This window comes from Podarcis filfolensis (assembly GCF_964270895.1).
Source record: "Podarcis filfolensis genome assembly, chromosome: 6".
Lineage (NCBI taxonomy): Eukaryota > Metazoa > Chordata > Lepidosauria > Squamata > Lacertidae > Podarcis > Podarcis filfolensis.
The window spans coordinates 96,361,942-96,379,834 of record NC_139609.1 but is presented as its reverse complement, the minus strand read 5'-3'; the positions used below and the strand labels follow the sequence as shown (position 1 = coordinate 96,379,834).

The following is a 17,893-nucleotide window of genomic DNA, read 5'->3' as shown; positions in this document are numbered from 1 at the left end:
GCTCTCGAAGAGGCTTGGCGCAGTCATTCCAGAAGCCAGAACAGCCACATGGTATCCCAGAAGCCAGATCCCTCTTGCTGTTCTGGCTTCTGGGATTCAAAATATTTTTTTTCTTGTTTTCCTCCCCCCAAAACTAGGTGCGTCTTATCGTCTGGTGCGTCCTATAGAGCGAAAAATACGGTAATAAAGAAGCAAATACCTTCCATCGCCTCTTCATCACGTATTTTCGGAGCAGGACCTGGGATTTCAGCCGCCGGTTGACCCGCTTGGCTTTCTCTCCCAAGTTGTTGAGCCAGGGGTGTTGCAGGCACTGGGCGGCACTCAGGCGTCCGCTGGGGAGGGGGACGAGAGGCAAAGATTATCGGGGGGGGTCACCACCTGCAGCTGCTGTATCCCAGAGCCCCTAGCCCCCCCATCCTACAACGTACAAAACCCTGCAATAAATAGAAAGCACATCAAACCAGTGTCTGCGTTCCAACCTGCCCTGCAGAATTCGCACTCAACTTCTGGAGAGGAAGTTGTCGACGGCACAGTCACCAGCCATTTGGTGCCACACACAGCCAGTTACTGCAGCTCCCCCCCCATGGGGTGTTTTTATCCTGCTGTGTTATTATTGGTTGTTGTTTTTTTAACTTTTTAAACAAATATAAACAACCAAAATGACAAAAGAAAAATCCTTAATAATAATAATGGAAAAGGCTAAAAAACTACAAAAAATATCAAAGGACATGGCACAGAACAAAAGAAAAAAGGGAAGGAGAAGGAAGGAAGAAAGAAAGGAAAAAGGGAAAGAAAAAAAAGAGGGGGAAAAGGGGAAATGAGCCAAAACACAAGAAGGCTCATCTATTGTACCCTTCCATCAAGGTCACAACAGATCATTATTCTTATCGATTCTCTCTATCTGTATTCCATAGAATCCTTCATCTTGGTATCGGGGAACATTTCCCTATGCGGTATCATTCTAAACATAGCCAGGTCTTTATTGATCAATCCTTATCCCCTAGATAATTATTTAAACCTTCCCATTCTTCTTTCACCATCTTTTTAAGTTTATCTCTTATTGCATCTGTCAGCTTCGCGAGCTCCAAATACTCACACAATTTGACTACCCATTCCTCTTTAGTGGGTGCATTTTTATCTTCCCAGTGTGTTATTATTGTTTTACGGGCATGGCCTCCTTCAAACACACGATTTGGATATCCCACGTATCACAACTTTCTGGAGCGTGGTGATAGCAACCTACATCCCAGTACGTTCCCAAGCACAATTCAAAGTGTTGGTGCTGACCTTTAAAGCCCTAAATGGCCTCGGCCCAGGATACCTGAAGGAGCGTCTCCACCTCCATCGTTCTGCCCACACTGAGGTCCAGTGCCAAGGGCCTTCTGGGGGTTCCCTTGCTGCAAGAAGCCAAGTTACAGGGAACCAGGCAGAGGGCCTTCTTGGTAGTGGCACCCGCCCTATGGAACGCCCTCCCACCAGATGTCAAAGAAAACAACTACCAGATTTTTAGAAGACATCTGAAGGCAGCCCTGTTTAGGGAAGCTTTTAATGTTTGATGTATTACTGCATTTTAATATTTGGTTGGAAGCCGCCCAGAGTGGCTGGGGAAGCCCAGCCAGATGGGCGGGGAATAAATAATAAATTAAATTTAATTTTAAAAATATAGAAATGAAGAAATGCATAATAAGCGATAGAGAACAGAAAATCATCAGCGGTGTTGGCGGAAGTCTAAAAATATTGTATAAGATGAGAAGTTATGTTGTATGACTGTTGGAACTGATATATTAAAAAATCAATAAAAATGTAATTTTTTTTAAAAAAAGCCATGGGCCTGATCCAGCAACCAGCTCTTTTTAGGTCCTTATGGATGTCCGCAACTTCTAGTGTCATGTGAGTAAGGAGAAAAAGTCTCTCTACCCCCTTTCTCGCGCCCTGCTTCCTTTAAGAAACCTCTATTGCCTCCCCTCTTTTCCAGAAACCTCCTCTGTCATCACAGCAGAAGCCAGATTCGCTTCTTCAACCGGGATAGCTTAGTCGGTGGAGCAGGAGACTCTCAGGGACATGGGTTCAAGTCTCACACAGGGCGAAAAGGGGGTTGGACTAGATGACCCCTGTGGTCCCTTCCAGCTCTCTGGTTCCATGATTCTAAAGAGCCTGTGCAATTTTCTACTGGTCTCCCTCCAGCTAGAAAATGTTAAAGGGTGCGGTGCCTCTCCATTTGCTCTCTGGCTGACCTGGAGGTTAATCGATTCCCACACAGAAAAGAGCAAAGCTTTCCCCCTTCTGCCCCAAATGGTCCCAGACCTTTTGTTCTTGATAATCAAGTTGGAGACAAAGTCCTTGGCTTCTTCAGAGATGCCCTCAAAAGCTTCCTCATCAAAATACCAGTTGGCTGCCAGGACGTTGTTGAGGGTTTCTGTGTCGTTGTCGCCCAGGAAAGGGGAGAGTCCGCTCAGCCTGAGAACAGGGTGGGAAGACGAGGAGAGAGAGCGTCAATCAAGGCTCGTTAGTGAAGGAAAACTCTCCCGGGGCTCATAAATTTGGCAAATGCAAGCGACTCCAGGGCCAGGAGCCTGACTGCTCCAGAACATGCCGTGGCCATGTCAGAGCACAAAAAAATCGGCTCGCTGGGCCCATTTCCCTCCCAACCTCTCTCCACCGCAATCGACGCCGTGGGTGTTCTGCTGCAGTTCTGTTTCTGCCAAATCCATTGCTGTTTCGCCCCAGAGGTCAGGACCGCAACCAACGGATTCAAATTACAGCGGCACCTCTGGTTGCGAACGGGATCCGTTCCGGAGGCCCGTTCGCAACCTGAAAAGAACGCAACCTGCGTCTGTGTGGGTCGCAATTCGCCGCTTCTGCGCATGCACGTGATGTCATTTTGCGCATCTGCGCATGTGCGAGCGGCAAAACCCGGAAGGAACCCATTCCGTTAATTCCGGGTTGCCGCGGGACGCAACCTGAAAACGCTAAACCTGAAGCAAACGTTACAAGAGGTATGACTGTAGAGGAAAGGAGATTTCAACTAAACATTGGGAAGAACTTTCTGACAGCAAGAGCTGTTCGGCAGAGGAGGTTGTGGAATCTCCTTCCTTGGAGGTTTCTGAGCAAAGTTTGGAGGGCCGACTGTCAGTGACGCTTTGATTTCTGCATTGCATGGGGTTGGGCTAGATGACCCTCAGGGTCCCTCCATTCTGCCTCTTTGTTTTATTTTGTACAGTGGTACCTCAGGTTAAGTACTTAATTCGTTCCGGAGGTCCGTTCTTAACCTGAAACTGTTCTTCACCTGAAGCACCACTTTAGCTAATGGGGCCTCCCGCTGCTGCCGGAGCACGATTTCTGTTCTCATCCTGAAGCAAAGTTCTAAACCCGAGGTACTATTTCTGGGTTAGCGGAGTCTGTAACCTGAAGCGTATGTAACCTGAGGCGTATGTAACCTGAGGTATCACTGTATTTTTGTTTTCTCATTTGGTGCTTTTATGTTTGTGAGGTGCCCTCTGATCTCCAGATGAATGAGGGTATGTAAATTTAATAAATAAAATAAATGACAAATGCGGCAGCTAGACTGGTGACTGGGAGCGGCCGCTGAGACCATATAACACCGGTCCTGAAAGACCTACATTGGCTCCCAGGACGTTTCAGAGCACAATTCAAAGTGTTGGTGCTGACCTTGAAAGCCCTAAATGGCCTCAGTCCAGTAGACCTGAAGGAGCATCTCCACCCCCATCGTTCAGCCCGGACACTGAGGTCCAGCGCCGAGGGCCTTCTGGCGGTTCCCTCGTTGCGAGAAGCCAAGATACAGGGAACCAGGCAGAGGGCCTTCTTGGTGGTGGCACCTGCCCTGTGGAACGCCCTCCCACCAGATGTCAAGGAAATAAACAACTACAGTGGTACCTCGTTTTGAGTCTGGGATCCGTTCCGGAGCCCCAGACACTCGACAAATCGCTGCTCTGCGAACACGCGTGAGCGGTTTTGCGCTTCTGCACGAGTGGCAAACCCAGAAGTAACCTGTTCTGGTACAGTGGTACCTCGGGTTAAGAACTTAATTCATTCTGGAGGTCCGTTCTTAACCTGAAACTGTTCTTAACCTGAGGTACCACTTTAGCTAATGGGGCCTCCCACTGCCGCCGTGCGATTTCTGTTCTCATCCTGAAGCAAAGTTCTTAACCCGAGGTACTATTTCTGGGTTAGCGGAGTCTGTAACCTGAAGCGTATGTAACCCGAGGTACCACTGTACTTCTGGGTTTGCTGCCAACGTTCCATGAAATGGACGCTAAACGGGGCAGACTCAAAACGAGGTATTACTGTTATCTGAGTTTTAAAAGACATCTGAAGGCAGCCCAGTTCAGGGAAGTTTTTAATGTTTGATGTCTTATCATGTTTTTAATATTCAATTGTGAGCCACCCAGAGTGGTTGGAGAAACCCAGCCAGATGGGCGAAGTACAAATATTGTTATTATTTGTTAAGGAAATCACGGGGGGGGGGGGCGCACATCTTTAAAGTTACATATTACAAATATTATGCCTGAATGTATCCTTCCAACTTGACAGCTCAGGGAAGTTAAATAATAATATAAAATCATCTCCTTTCCCAGTTTCCTCCATTCCAAAGCTATTTTCCCCTTGAAAAAGGACTCCAGGAAGTGCCCAGAGGTGAAAATTGCTGGGCTCATTATTAGCCAAAGGTAGCCAAATCTCATCACCTGACTCACCTCAGGCTCCAGACATCCAAAGGAACTTCTATTGTACTTTTGGGTGGTGGGTACTTAAGACATATTTGTCTATGCTAATTTTATACCTGAGTCTTGCCCGCCATGCCTGCTTATGCTAATCTGGTACCAAGGACTTGTCTGGACATGTTTCCCAAAGTTAACCCCCCCCCCCCTTCGAAATGTATTCTGGGATGTGGTGGGAAAGTTTTAAAAGTCTTTGTCACCCCATCCTCGGGGTTTAAAATTTGCTCTTTGAACCTATTGTGCAATAAAGTTTGGTCTACGGCTATTTGCTCCGGTTGGCTGGACTCCTTCCTTTATTCCGCAGGGACCCGCGGGCTCTGCCCGACGAGCTGGGGGACTGAACAGCCTCGCACCTAGATTTTTCCTTAACATTATTATTATTATTATTATTATTATTATTATTATGCCTGATTCCAAAGGCACCCCTTCCCCTCAACTCACAGCATGTAGGTGATCACCCCCATGCTCCACATATCCGTTGTGTAGGAGACTTGTTCGTAGCTGACCACCTCCGGAGACAGGAACTCGGGGGTGCCAAAGTTCACTTTCAGCTTCTCTCTGGGGTTGTACCTGGGAAGGTGTGCATGAGAGAGAAGAATCTAGCACCATCAATGCACGCAAACACCTGACCCCTCCATGCCCCAGGAAGGTGGGCACCAGGATCCTGCTCCCTTCAGAAAGGACTTTGTCCTGTGCCCTCCCATCACCCGGTGCCCAGAAGAGGCACACAGTAGGGTCAGGAGTGTGGAAAGGGGAGAGGGGGCTGGCGCAGGCTGGCGATGCTCTGGGCCAGGGGTCCCCAAACTAAGGTCCGTGGGCCGGATGAGGCCTGAGGGACTCGTTTATCCGGCCCGCGACAACCCCTACCGCCCGCTTTTACTGGCGCGGCGCTGCGCAGCTGCCCACATCCAGGTCGGAGGAGCACCGGAAATAGCTTGTGCACATGCACAAGCGTTATTTGTTTTTTCCCCAAATTTTTTTATTGATTTTCCAAAATGTTAAACAAACAAACATAAATCATAACGGAACTTGATCCAATCTTAGTAACATTGTTAAGTGACTTCCTCAAATCCCCCTAGCTGAATTTCAGTGTATATCATTGTAACAGTATTCCAAAACCAATTTTTCACTTAACATCTTTCTTTCTTTTCATTTTAACTTTAAAGATATTGTTCTCTAACATCCCATATTTAAATCCTAAGCCTATCTGTCATTTGCAAGTTGTTCCAATTAAGTTATCTTAACGTATTTAAGTAAACAGTCTTAAAATTTCATCCATGCGCAAGCGTTATTTGCACATGCCTAAGCGTTATTTCCTGTGCACATCCGGGTTGGAGGAGGCCCCTGCACATGCGCACAAGCTATTTCCGGTGCTCCTCCAACCCGGAAGTGTGCCAGAAATAGCATGTGTGCACGCATATGGGCACGCGCTCCCTTGCCCTCCGGCCCCCCGTGCGATCGGCGCTGGAGACACCGGCCCGAGGAGTGGTAAGTTTGCTGACCCCTGCTCTGGGCATTACCTTCGGGCGAGTCCAAAATCAATTATCTTCACCATGTGGCCGGTCGAGGTCACGCACAGGATGTTCTCAGGCTGCGGAGGGAGAGAAAAGATAACACCCCCCCACCCCAAAACACCACCTCCGGTTAGTGACTTTGTGGGGAACCTGCAAATAATCCCCTTGAAATCTGGAAAGTTTTGGGGAAGATGGCAGGAAGGTCTCTCTGCCCCACGGAGAGCAACTAGATATCTTGTGTCTGGCACAGCAGAGGAACTGGGCAGAGCCACGGCTGTTTGATGCCCATCTCTTTTTTTGGCAGTGGTTACCAAAGTTGGTAGGGATGCGGGTGGTGCTGTGGTCTAAACCACAGAGCCTAGGGCTTGACGATCAGAAGGTTGGCGGTTCGAATCCCCGTGACGGGGTGCGCTCCTGTTGCTTGGTCCCTGCTCCTGCCCACCTAGCAGTTCGAAAGCACGTCAAAGTGCAAGTAGATAAATAGGTACCACTCCGGCGGGAAGGTAAACGGCGTTTCCGTGCGCTGCTCTGGTTCGCCAGAAGCGGCTTAGTCATGCTGGCCACATGACCCGGAAGCTGTATGCAGGCTCCCTTGGCCAGTAAAGCGAGATGAGCGCCACAACCCCAGAGTTGTCTGCGACTGGACCTAATGGTCAGGGGTCCCTTTACCTTTACCTTACCAAAGTTGGTAGTAGGAGCCCCTGGGCCGCAGTGGGATTACCTGGTGCAGGGGCTGTTAAGAGGCAAGGAGGCAGCAGGGAGTGTATAATAAATACCGTATTTTTTGCTCCATAAGACTCACTTTTTCCCTCCTAAAAAGTAAGGGGAAATGTGTGTGCATCTTATGGAGCGAATGCAGGCTGCACAGCTATCACAGAAGCCAGAACAGCAAGAGGGATTGCTGCTTTTACTGCGCAGCGATCCCTCTTGCTGTTCTGGCTTCTGAGATTTAGAATATTTTTTGTCTTGTTTTCCTCCTCCAAAAACTAGGTGCGTCTTGTGGTCTGGTGCGTCTTATAGAGCGAAAAATACGATAAATAAATAATTTATACCCCATCTGACTCTGAAAAGTTGGTATCACTGGATCAGATATATCCATTTTGCTGAATTCAACTAAATAGTTCTCACTGGAATTTGTATAAACGTGCCATTAATTGCGGCACTTCTGAATTTTATCTTCCTTAGTGGGTTATGCAAACTTCTACTCTGAGTGATGCTTTTTATAAGGTCACGTCGGAGCTACCGCAGACGCCTTTATGGAACCAGTGTCTGGGAACTGCTGGTTTGGCCCCGAAGTTCTTGTGCCCCACAATAGTTTTGGCCCTCCTCCTCCTCCTTCTTGAGGGAGGGCAGAGATGTTCTCCTACCTTGAGGTCCAGGTGGAGAACACTCATGTGGTGCATGAAGAGGATCCCATCACAGATCTGACGCACAAAGACCATGCAGTCCACCTCTGTCAGCTGGTAATCCTCGTCGATGATCCGCTCAAAGAGCTCGCCGCCCTCCACGCTGCAAAGCAGGAAAGGGGCTGCCTTAGACCATCGGGTGAACCCCAAATCCCTCAGGGCCACAGCTGTCAACTTACAGATTTGAAAATAAGGGACGAGAAGCCTCGAAAATAAGGGATCAGCAGCCAAAATAAGGGATCAGCAGCCAAAATAAGGGATCAACAATTACTTTGATATAATACATATTTTGTTGCGTGCAAATGGCTTTAGATACCTATTAGGTCCATAAATTACCATATAGCATATATTCAACACAAAAAACCAGCAACAATTTGTTGTTGACAAAGGACAGCTGGACATAGAAAGGACCCCATTACCTTCAGTAGCTTATTTAAGTGACATCATCAATAAGGGACAGCAGCGGGACATGGCGCTGGGATAAGGGACTGTCCCGCCAAATAAGGGACGCTTGACAGCTATGCTCAGGGCAGTGCATTCTGGGTGCTACTCATGCATGTGGGATTTTCCCAGCGTCCATGTGACATCACCAAAAGGCCATCCCATATCCTCCCACATTTAGGTCCCATTTAGGCTGGTCACCACCCCAATGAAACAAATGTCCTGACTGGAAGAATCCGTGACCAGAAAGAGGAGGAATATCAAGAAGATTGGAAGAAATTTAAGGACTATTTGAATAAATATTGTAATATAAATAATTAGAAGTCACTTGAAAGCACCAAATAGGCCTAGGATTAATTTAGGATTTAATTAAGTCAGTTGGATTAAGAACAATAAGAAAAAAGAAAAAGTTAATTGCTGGAAATATTTTTAGTTTAAAAATGATATTGGAAAGGTGTTATATACAGACACAATGAAATTCAGGAGGGAGGGATCTGGGGAAGTCAGTTAACAATATAAATAAAATTGGGTTTTTAAGGGACATGGGACTAAGATTGTTGTTGTTTTGTTTTTTGTTTTTCAATACTGTATTGTTTCTTTTTTGTATTTTTCTTCTTTTTTATGTTATATTTGTTATAATTGTGGAAAATTTAATAATAAAACCTCGAGGGGAAAAAGAAAGAAACAAATGTCCTCATTTGCATGAATCAATGCCGTTTCTGCTAAGCTTGTGCCAGAGCTTGCTGTTCTCCTCCTCCCTCCGCTTTCGTTTTTCCTCATGTGTCGTGTCTTTTCAAACTGCAGGCCCGAGCACGGCGATTGCCCGCAGAGCAAGAGCCTGCCTCGCAACTCCATGACTCACAACTCCATGAAGAGCATGATGTCCTTCGGAGTCTCGATGGCGTCGTATAGTTGGATCAGGTTCCGGTGGTTCAGCTGATTCATCACGTCGATTTCCACCTCGGCTGCTTCCTAGAGGGGCAAAAGCTGGTCAGCGTGGAACGGAGGCTGGCTAGGGGAGCCTTTGCCAGGCTGGTACCCTCCAGGCATTTTGAACCACAACTCCCATCAGCTCCTGCCAATGTCATAGTTTTGAACGACAGCTTCCACCAGCTGAAACTGACAGGAGTTGCAGTACAAAATCTAGGAAGGGCACCAGGTTGGCATAGGATGGGCTTCAGGAGAGACGCTTCTGGCATGCTGCCACCTATGTGCAGACCATGGGTGCTATCCAACTAACATGCCCTGTCAGTGCAAGGATTTGTTCTTGCACAACAGAGTTTCCCCTCTCTTCCCCCCAAACCTTGTCTACGGGTTCCCCCAACTCTCCCGATGTGATGGCCTGGGACTCGGGCTCGGAACCAGAGGAGTCTCAGTCCACACCGGATCCTCTGCTTCAAGCGGCAACTGAACCAAGTCTGGGGCCTGATCCTGAAGAGTCCCAGTCTGCACAGGTTCCCCTGCAACAAGCACCAGCTGGGCCGAGTCCGGGGCCTGAGCCTGCCCTGGCTCCAGATGCGGGGATGACCTCTGTTATGTACTGAGTTGAATAGGATCCAAAAGGCAGTAGTCTGATTGGTCCTAGGAAATAGGGTCCAGAATGCAGCAGTCTGATTGGTCCACAGGAGCCACCCAATCCAGCTCCAGGTGGAAGTGAATCCGCAACCTGATTGGCCTACGGGTGAATCCCGGAATTAGCCAATCACGTGGGGCCCATTGTGTAAATAATGTATATAAAGCAGACATTCTGGGGGAACTTCCATTCCTCCTCACCACTATGAGCTGAATAAAGAGCATGAAATCTACTCTCGACTCCGAGTATATTATTTCAAGCTGATCGCCTCCAGCTGGGCCATCACTTACAGCTGCTCCACTACCGGTTGGGTCAGGGGAGGCTGAGGTGGCCACTGGGTCTAGTAACCCACCGACGTCTCCCGAGCTGCAGAGACTAAGGTCTGAGAGAACGAGAGACCTGAGTACTCGCAGGAGGAGTGCTCGCCTTCGGGCGAGACAGGGAGGTGAGTCACCGGGGGATCAGGACCGGCTATTACCCTGGCAGAGAGAAAAGGCTGTCAGACCCTGCCCCAAGTTGCAGGAGCAACATTGCTGTTTGCAAGAACCTGCCTGAGACCCTGTGCCTGACCTAGCCTGGTTTCCTGCCTTGGCCCTGTCGAACGGACGCCTCGTGGAATCCCTGGATTCGGGACCGGACCTGGAACGCACTGCTCGGGTTAACCTCCAGGCCCAGCACAGTTGGAGCAGGTTTTGGAAATGCCCAGGGCGTGAGGAGGAGTAGAGGAGGCTCTGTTGCACAAGCGCTGACAAAACACCTTTTAGTAAATTTGCACTGTTCTTACGTTATTTTGCACATCCATCGCTTTGGTCCTCGTTTCAGCCAGACGAAATGATGAATGAGTTTCACAAACCTGAACTAAACTTAGCAGGGCAGCCGTGCAGGAAAACCCGGCACAAAGACCGGTGCAGAAAAGGTGTTGCGCGCATTGCTACATGTTGCAGCACACTGCACACCAGAGGGCACCTACCCTGTCTTTCGGCCCCTGCTTCTTAATAATTTTCACGGCCAGCTTGAGGCCCGTCTCCTTCACTGCACACGTACGGACTTCTCCAAACTTCCCCCTGTGGTGGAAAAGAGAAAGGCAAGCCCTGAGAATTATGAATTCTTTCCAAAGTTCCTCCAAAGCACTAAAAAGCTCACTTTTCCCATGAAGCCTAACTCCCAACTGCAACAAACGTTTAAGAATGGATGACGTTTATCCCTTCCTCCTCATCCTCACTTTCCCCTTTCTGTTTCACCACCACCACCAATTATCTTTCTGGATTGTAAACTCCTTGGGGCAAAGACCGTTTTGCCTTTTAAAACTGCTTTCAGGCACTGTGTGCAATGATGGCTTGGTAACAACAAACCTCTCATTACAGTTCTTTCTAATAATAATAATAATAATAATAATATTTTAATTTATATACCGCCCATCTTGCTGGGTTTCCCCAGCTTACAACACATATAAAAACATAACAATGCATCCAAAATTAAGAAACAAAATATCCTGTATGAGCAACAAATAAACCAAAAAATCAATAGAAACCATTAACAATAATAAACAATTTACAGTTATACCTAAATTATAATAACCACCAACCCCAACTAAACATTTAATCAACATCAGCCCAACAAAAACAAAACAGAGAAACAAAATTGAGAACCATTTAAAACATTTAAAAACATTTCAGCCAGTTGCCCTAACCCAAGAGTGCATGCATGAGAAAGTAATGGGGGTTTCTAAATCTGAATGATGAATGACCTGGCTTTTAGATTTGATGGTGTTGCGAATCATAGAATTGGAAGGGACCCAAGGATCATCTAGTCCAATCCCCTGAAATGCAGGAATATGCAGCTGCCCCATACGGGGATCGAACCTGCAACCTTGGCATTATCAACACACTGCTCTAACCAACTGAGCTAAGTGTTCCTTTAAGGCAGGGGTCAGCAACCTTTTTCAGCCGTGGGCCGGTCCACCGTCCCTCAGACCATGTGGTGGGCTGGACTATATTTTGAAGAAGAAAACAATATGAACGAATTCCTATGCCCCACAAATAACCCAGAGTTGCATTTTAAATAATAGCACGCATTCTACTCATGTAAAAACACACTGATTCCTGGACCGTCCGCAGGCCAGATTAAGAAGGTGATTGGGCCGGATCCGGCCTCCGGGCCTTAGGTTGCCTACCCCTGCTTTAAGCCAATACTTTATTGGTCTGTTGCTTACTTATTGCTTGAGAGGGTTGGGTTTGCATGTGGGTGGCTGTGTTTTCTTCAATATTCTGCACTTTCTAAAACATTGCAGCATTCTTTCTTTCATTTACAAATGCCAATCTTACCCACAGCAGCTGTATTTTCTTTTACTTGCATTATTTCGAAAATAATATCCATATCGCAGCAAACCATCAAGAAATTGGAAACAGAGACAATTATTGTGGCATGCGATACATAAGTAGCAGTCAAGTATGACATTCCTTGTTTTCCTAGAGTGGACATGCAGGGGAATGTTTGGTCTAGCCAGTCGAAAACTTCCTGTTTCCTCCTGGGCTGGGACATCCTTCCTTTGCATGTGACTAGAGGTGGGCGTGCCCTTACCTGCCCAGGTAACAAAAGGGACAAAGCACGCAGCACCACCTCTCTCTTTGGCTCCCTCCATTGTTGGAGCATCTCACAGATCCACACGTATGTACTTTGTAACTAAGTCTGCCTTCAGGGACCCAACTTTGAACTGATGATGTGAGTAAACTTATTTTATATACAGTCATACCTCGGGTTACAGCTGCTTCAGGTTGCGCTTTTCGGGTCGTGGACCGCCGAAACCTGGAAGTACTGGAACAGGTTACTTCCAGGTTTCAGCGGTCGCGCATGTGCAGAAGCGCTAAATTGTGCTTTGCGCATCCGCAGAAGCACCGAATCACAACCTGCACATGCGCAGATGCAGGTTGCGAACGCTGCGGGTTGTGAACGTGCATCCTGCACGGATCACTTTCGCAACCCGAGCGTCCACTGTACTTTAAACAAGATTGTGGTGTGTTTATTCTTTTAAGAGGGATATAAGGGAACTTACCAGGAACCCAATATTGAGAGGCTAACACAAGCCTTCAGCCAGCTATCTGCTGTGCATTTAAAAAGGGAAATGTAAAACTCTGCTAAGGTATGCAACTTATAAGTTGCTATAAGTTAGGTAGGATATTAATAAACAATATATCCTCTCTTGCCACCCTGAACATTCCCACAATTATGTCACTGGAAGAGTGAACGATTTGGCACCCTCTTCCTCCCACCCCCAACCAGGCCTTACCCGCCTAGCATCTCCTTGGTGTTGATGCTGTAGGTGTCTTTGAACTCCCCCGTTCTCAGCTGGACAATGCGATGGGTGAAGGGAGCAGGTGGAGGGGGAGTGTCATCTGGAAGAGAGAGGCAGAGGTTAAAACAAAAGAAAAACCACTGGGCTAATTCATTCGTCCACCAGGGGCTCCCACCCTGCAGCCAGCTCTCCTCCGTGGCTTCTAGAAGCTGTCTCAAAAAACACACAAGACGTAACTGGCTGTACTTTTGAATAAATAAGGTACACTATTCACTGTATCAAATTGTAGATTTCAACGGAAGTCTCATAAAGTTCGACGAAAAAAAACAGAAGACCCAATGGATCAGTGTAATCTCTAGTCCGTTCATGCATAAGGTCCATACATGTATAAGTATCTATTCCACCTGTCTGTTCAATAATTTACAGTTCCACAGAATCCTTTCACAGAGTCTAAGACAAGGATTTCCTGGAATATTAGCCTTGTTTCGCCATCCTAGGCTTCATAAGTAGAACAGGCTCATATGTAATATTACAGGATAGTGGATCTTATAGCATAGTATATGAGCCTGTTCTACTGATGAAGCCTAGGATGGCAAAACAAGGCTAATATTCCGGCAAATCCTTTGACTGTTTGAAAGGATTCTGTGGAACTGTAACAACCCTTCATGTGGATTATTGGACTCTTTGATCAGACAGGTGGAATAGATACTTATTGAAATCTGCAATCCACTGAAATCTGCAATTTGTTACAATGAATAGTACAATCATACCTCGGGTTGAAGTTGCTTCAGGTTGAGCGCTTTTGGGTTGCGATCTGCGGCGACCCGGAAGTAACGGAATGTGTTACTTCCGGGTTTCGCCACTCACGCATGCGCAGACAGTCAAAATGACATCACGCACATGCACAGAAGCGGCGAATTTATATTATACTGTAAACATTTGAACTCTTTAGCGGATTTGAAATAACTCTTGTAATGTTACATAGACTTTGGACACAATGGAGAACTTAAAAGCTAGAGTGATTTAGCAGCCCTGTTTAGGGAAGCTTTTAATGTTTAATAGGTTATTGTATTTTAATATTCTGTTGGAAGCCGCCCAGAGTGGCTGGGGAAACCCAGCCAGATGGGCGGGGTATAAATAAATTATTATTATTATTATTATTATTATTATTATTATTATTATTATTATTTACAGTATGCAGTTGAAAAAGTTAACTAAAGAAACCATGGAGGGGAGGAGGGAAGCCTAAAGATTTGGAAGATTCTTGTAATTTTATTCATTTGTGATTTTGAATGTGAATAAATTTGTAAAACCAAATTTAAAAAAAAAATTAATGAAAGCAAGCCCCAAGGAAAATCTGTGACCGCTGCCTTGTGGGACATTTTCGGAAGAAGGAAAGGTTAAGGAAACCCTTCACAAATCCACAGGCTGCATGGCTGCTCCTTTCTGCAACTCCGGCAGCCAAACCTCTTGCTCTGCTTTGCTTAGGGCAACATCGGTGGGGCTGAGAGGGGGAGCGGATCTTGTCCTCTGGGCAGCCCAGGACCTCCACACACCCTGGCCAGGCTTGTGCCCCCCCCCCGGGGGGGAGGTGTCTTCAGTGCTGCAAACGCAGCCCAGCCGCTGATTGAAATTGCCATGGCCAGGATTCACAGCTGATGGTGACAATTCTGTATGCAGCAGTGCTTCCCCAAGGTATGTGCAGAGGGCGACCCCTACTGGCGAAATGGGGATGGTGCCTCTGGGCAGCAGCCTTGCCAACTAACAGAAAGGGGTTTCATCTTTGCTCCAAGACGTATCTAGGCTGGGGCCAAAACCATCTTGGCCACGGGCGCAACCCGAAGTCTTCCTTTCTCAATCGAAACCGCTCCCCTCCTCAAGATGCTGCTTAACTTGAGCTGGGCTGCAGGTTGTGGACTCTCCTTCCTCGGAGGTCTTTAAGCCAGGCATTGGCAATCTCGGCCCTCCAGATGTTTTGGGACTACAACTCCCATCATCCCTAGATAACAGGTCCAGTGGCAGGAAGAAGGTACAGGGTTATAAAGACTAGGACTAGCCGCCTGAGAAACAGTTTTTATCCAAATGTTATTTTGGTTATAAACGCAGTGGAAGGTAGTCTCTAGAGGGACGCGGGTGGCGCTGTGGGTTAAACCACAGAGCCTAGGACTTGCCGATCAGAAGGTCGGCGGTTCAAATCCCCACCACGGGGTGAGCTGCTCCTGCCAACCTAGCAGTGCAAAACCACGTCAAAGTGCAAGTAGATAAATAGGTACCACTCCGGCAGGAAGGTAAACGGCGTTTCTGTGCGCTGCTCTGGTTCGCCAGAAGCGGCTTAGTCATGCTGGCCACATGACCCGGAAGCTGTACGCCGGCTCCCTCGGCCAATAAAGTGAGATGAGCGCTGCAACCCCAGAGTCGGTCACAACTGGACCTAATGGTCAGGGGTCCCTTTACCTTTTAAGGTAGTCTCTGTGGGAGTATATTGTATTTAATTATGGGGTATCAGAGTTTTTAGGGGGCTAACCAGGTTGGGATAGATGGGATAGCAGGCTTGTTGGTTTATGAATGTCTGATGTAGATTTTTTCAGTTTCGTTGTTCTGTATGGGACAATGGCAATAAAGATTATCATATTGTATCGTATCGTATGGTGGGAATAGTAGTCTCAAAACGTCTGGAGGGCCGAGTTTGCCTATGCCTGCTTTAAGCAGAGGTTGGGTGATCATCTGCCCAGGGGGCTTTAGCTGACATTTCTGCATTGTAGGGGTTTGGAATAGATGACCCCTGGCGATCCCCTCTAGAATTCTATGAATCCAGGTGCTCATCAGGGAGAAAGCCTGAAGCTCAAGTCGTAGAGGGACCACATTTCCTGCAGGAGATTCCGGGTTCAATCCTCGCTGGCATCTCCCAGCAGGGCTGTTGGGGGGGGTGGTCCCCTATATGAAACCCTGGGGAGCCACGGCGAGTCATTGTAGACAACACTGAGCTGCATGGAATAATAATAATAATAATAATAATAATAATAATAATAATAATAATAATAATAATAATATTTATTTATTTATTTATTTATTTATTTATTTATTTATTTATTTATTTATTTATACATACATACATACATACCCCGCCCATCTGGCTGGGTTTCCCCAGACACTCTGGGCTGCTTCCAACAGAATATTAAAAGACAATAACCTATTAAACATTAAAAGCGTCCCTAAACAGGGCTGCCTTCAGATGTCTTCTAAAAGTCTGGTAGTTGTTGTTCTCTTTAACATCTGCTGGGAGGGCATTCCACAGGGCGGGTGCCACTACCGAGAAGGCCCTCTGCCTGGTTCCCTGTAGATTGGCTTCTCGCAGGGAGGGAACCACCAGAAGGCCCTCGGATCTGGACCTCGGTGTCCGGGCAGAACAATGGGGATGGAGGTCTGGCTCAGCAGAAGACAGATTTGTATGTTCCTAAAAACGCTGGAAGCTGCACTACAGACAGGGCACCTCGTTTAGTATTTAGACACATTCAGATGCCAATGCATGGATGGTAACCGTGCAGGAAAAATGGATTGCAAGATTCGGCTCATTAGGCAATGAGGAAAAAAAGATCTCTCTGGGGAAGGTCAGCTGGAATCGCGCAGAAACTGAGAAAAATCATTCTATTTCCAGTGTTTAGGCTGGGAGTCAGAATATAAGAGGGACGTGGGTGGCGCTGTGGGTTAAACCACAGAGCCTAGGACTTGCCGATCAGAAGGTCGGCAGTTCGAATCCCCATGACAGGGTGAGCTCCCATTGCTCGGTCCTTCTCCTGCCAACCTAGCAGTTTGAAAGCACTCCAAAAAAGTGCAAGTAGATAAATAGGTACCGCTCCAGCGGGAAGGTAAACGGCGTTTCCGTGCGCTGCTCTGGTTCGCCAGGAGTGACTTAGTCATGCTGGCCACATGACCCGGAAGCTGTACACCGGCTCCCTCGGCCAAGAAAGCGAGATAAGCACCACAACCCCAGAGTCGTCCGCGACTGGACCTAATGGTCAGGGGTCCCTTTACCTTTAAGAATATAAGAGCCTGCTGGGTCAGCTAGTCTCTCAGGAGTCAGACAGATCCCCCAAAGTTTTTAAGCAGAGGTCAGATGGGCATCTCTCATGGATGCTTCAGCTGAGATTCCTGCATTAAAGGGGGTTGGACTAGATGACCCCTGGGTCCCTCCCTTCCGTCTCTTTGTTTTATCATGCATTTTGTGTTCACATTTTGTGTTTCCCTTCCAACTCTACAATACCACGATTCACTTAGAATCTGAAGTGGAGAGATAGTGTTGCATAGTGGTTAGAGTGTCCAACTAGGACCTGGCAGACCAGGGTTTGAATCCCTCGTTCAGCCATGAGGCTCGCTCCGTGACCTTGAGCCGGTCCCTGCCTCTTTCAGCCTCCCCTACCTCGCAGGGGTGTTGTGAGAATTAAATGATTCTAGAATTCTGTGATTCTAATGGAAAGCCAGCATGCAGCCCCCGAAAACCCCTTCCCTTCTGGGGTTTTCAGCACCTGAAATTCCAAAGCATTGCCATCTGTAACTATGGAGTAAGGCCATTGGCTAGTGGTCATTGACAGCCCTCTCCTTCATGAATTTGTCTAACCTACTTTTCGGCCTCTAGGTTGCTGGCCATCACTGTAGCAGGGAGTTCCACCGTTTAACCTTGTGCTGAATGGAGCTTATGCAGCAAATATAGCACTCCGTCCCTCTCCATTAGTGAGATTTCACCAGAGACATGACCCACATCCTTCTAAGCCTATCTTTGCAGTCACGAGGGCTAGAAACTTTAATTTTCTTAAAAGCGTAAGGTGCTAGGCATAGGAAGCTCTGTACCAGATACTGCACACATCCACAGCTGCACAGCACGGCCCTGGTTACAACCACAAGAGGTGGTGCATTGTACTGAGTGAGGCCACTGG

General features: G+C 47.3%; 1 protein-coding gene across 1 annotated transcript in view; it reads right to left on the bottom strand.

The window, feature by feature from the left end:
• Positions 1–17,893, bottom strand: part of MYLK2 (myosin light chain kinase 2) — a 41,305-nt gene that overhangs the window by 6,587 nt on the left and 16,825 nt on the right. The window contains 8 exon segments of the mRNA XM_083618701.1: positions 200–332; positions 2,305–2,457; positions 5,178–5,306; positions 6,257–6,327; positions 7,618–7,759; positions 8,960–9,069; positions 10,641–10,734; positions 12,957–13,062. Coding sequence (XP_083474827.1) covers positions 200–332; positions 2,305–2,457; positions 5,178–5,306; positions 6,257–6,327; positions 7,618–7,759; positions 8,960–9,069; positions 10,641–10,734; positions 12,957–13,062 — 938 coding nt within the window.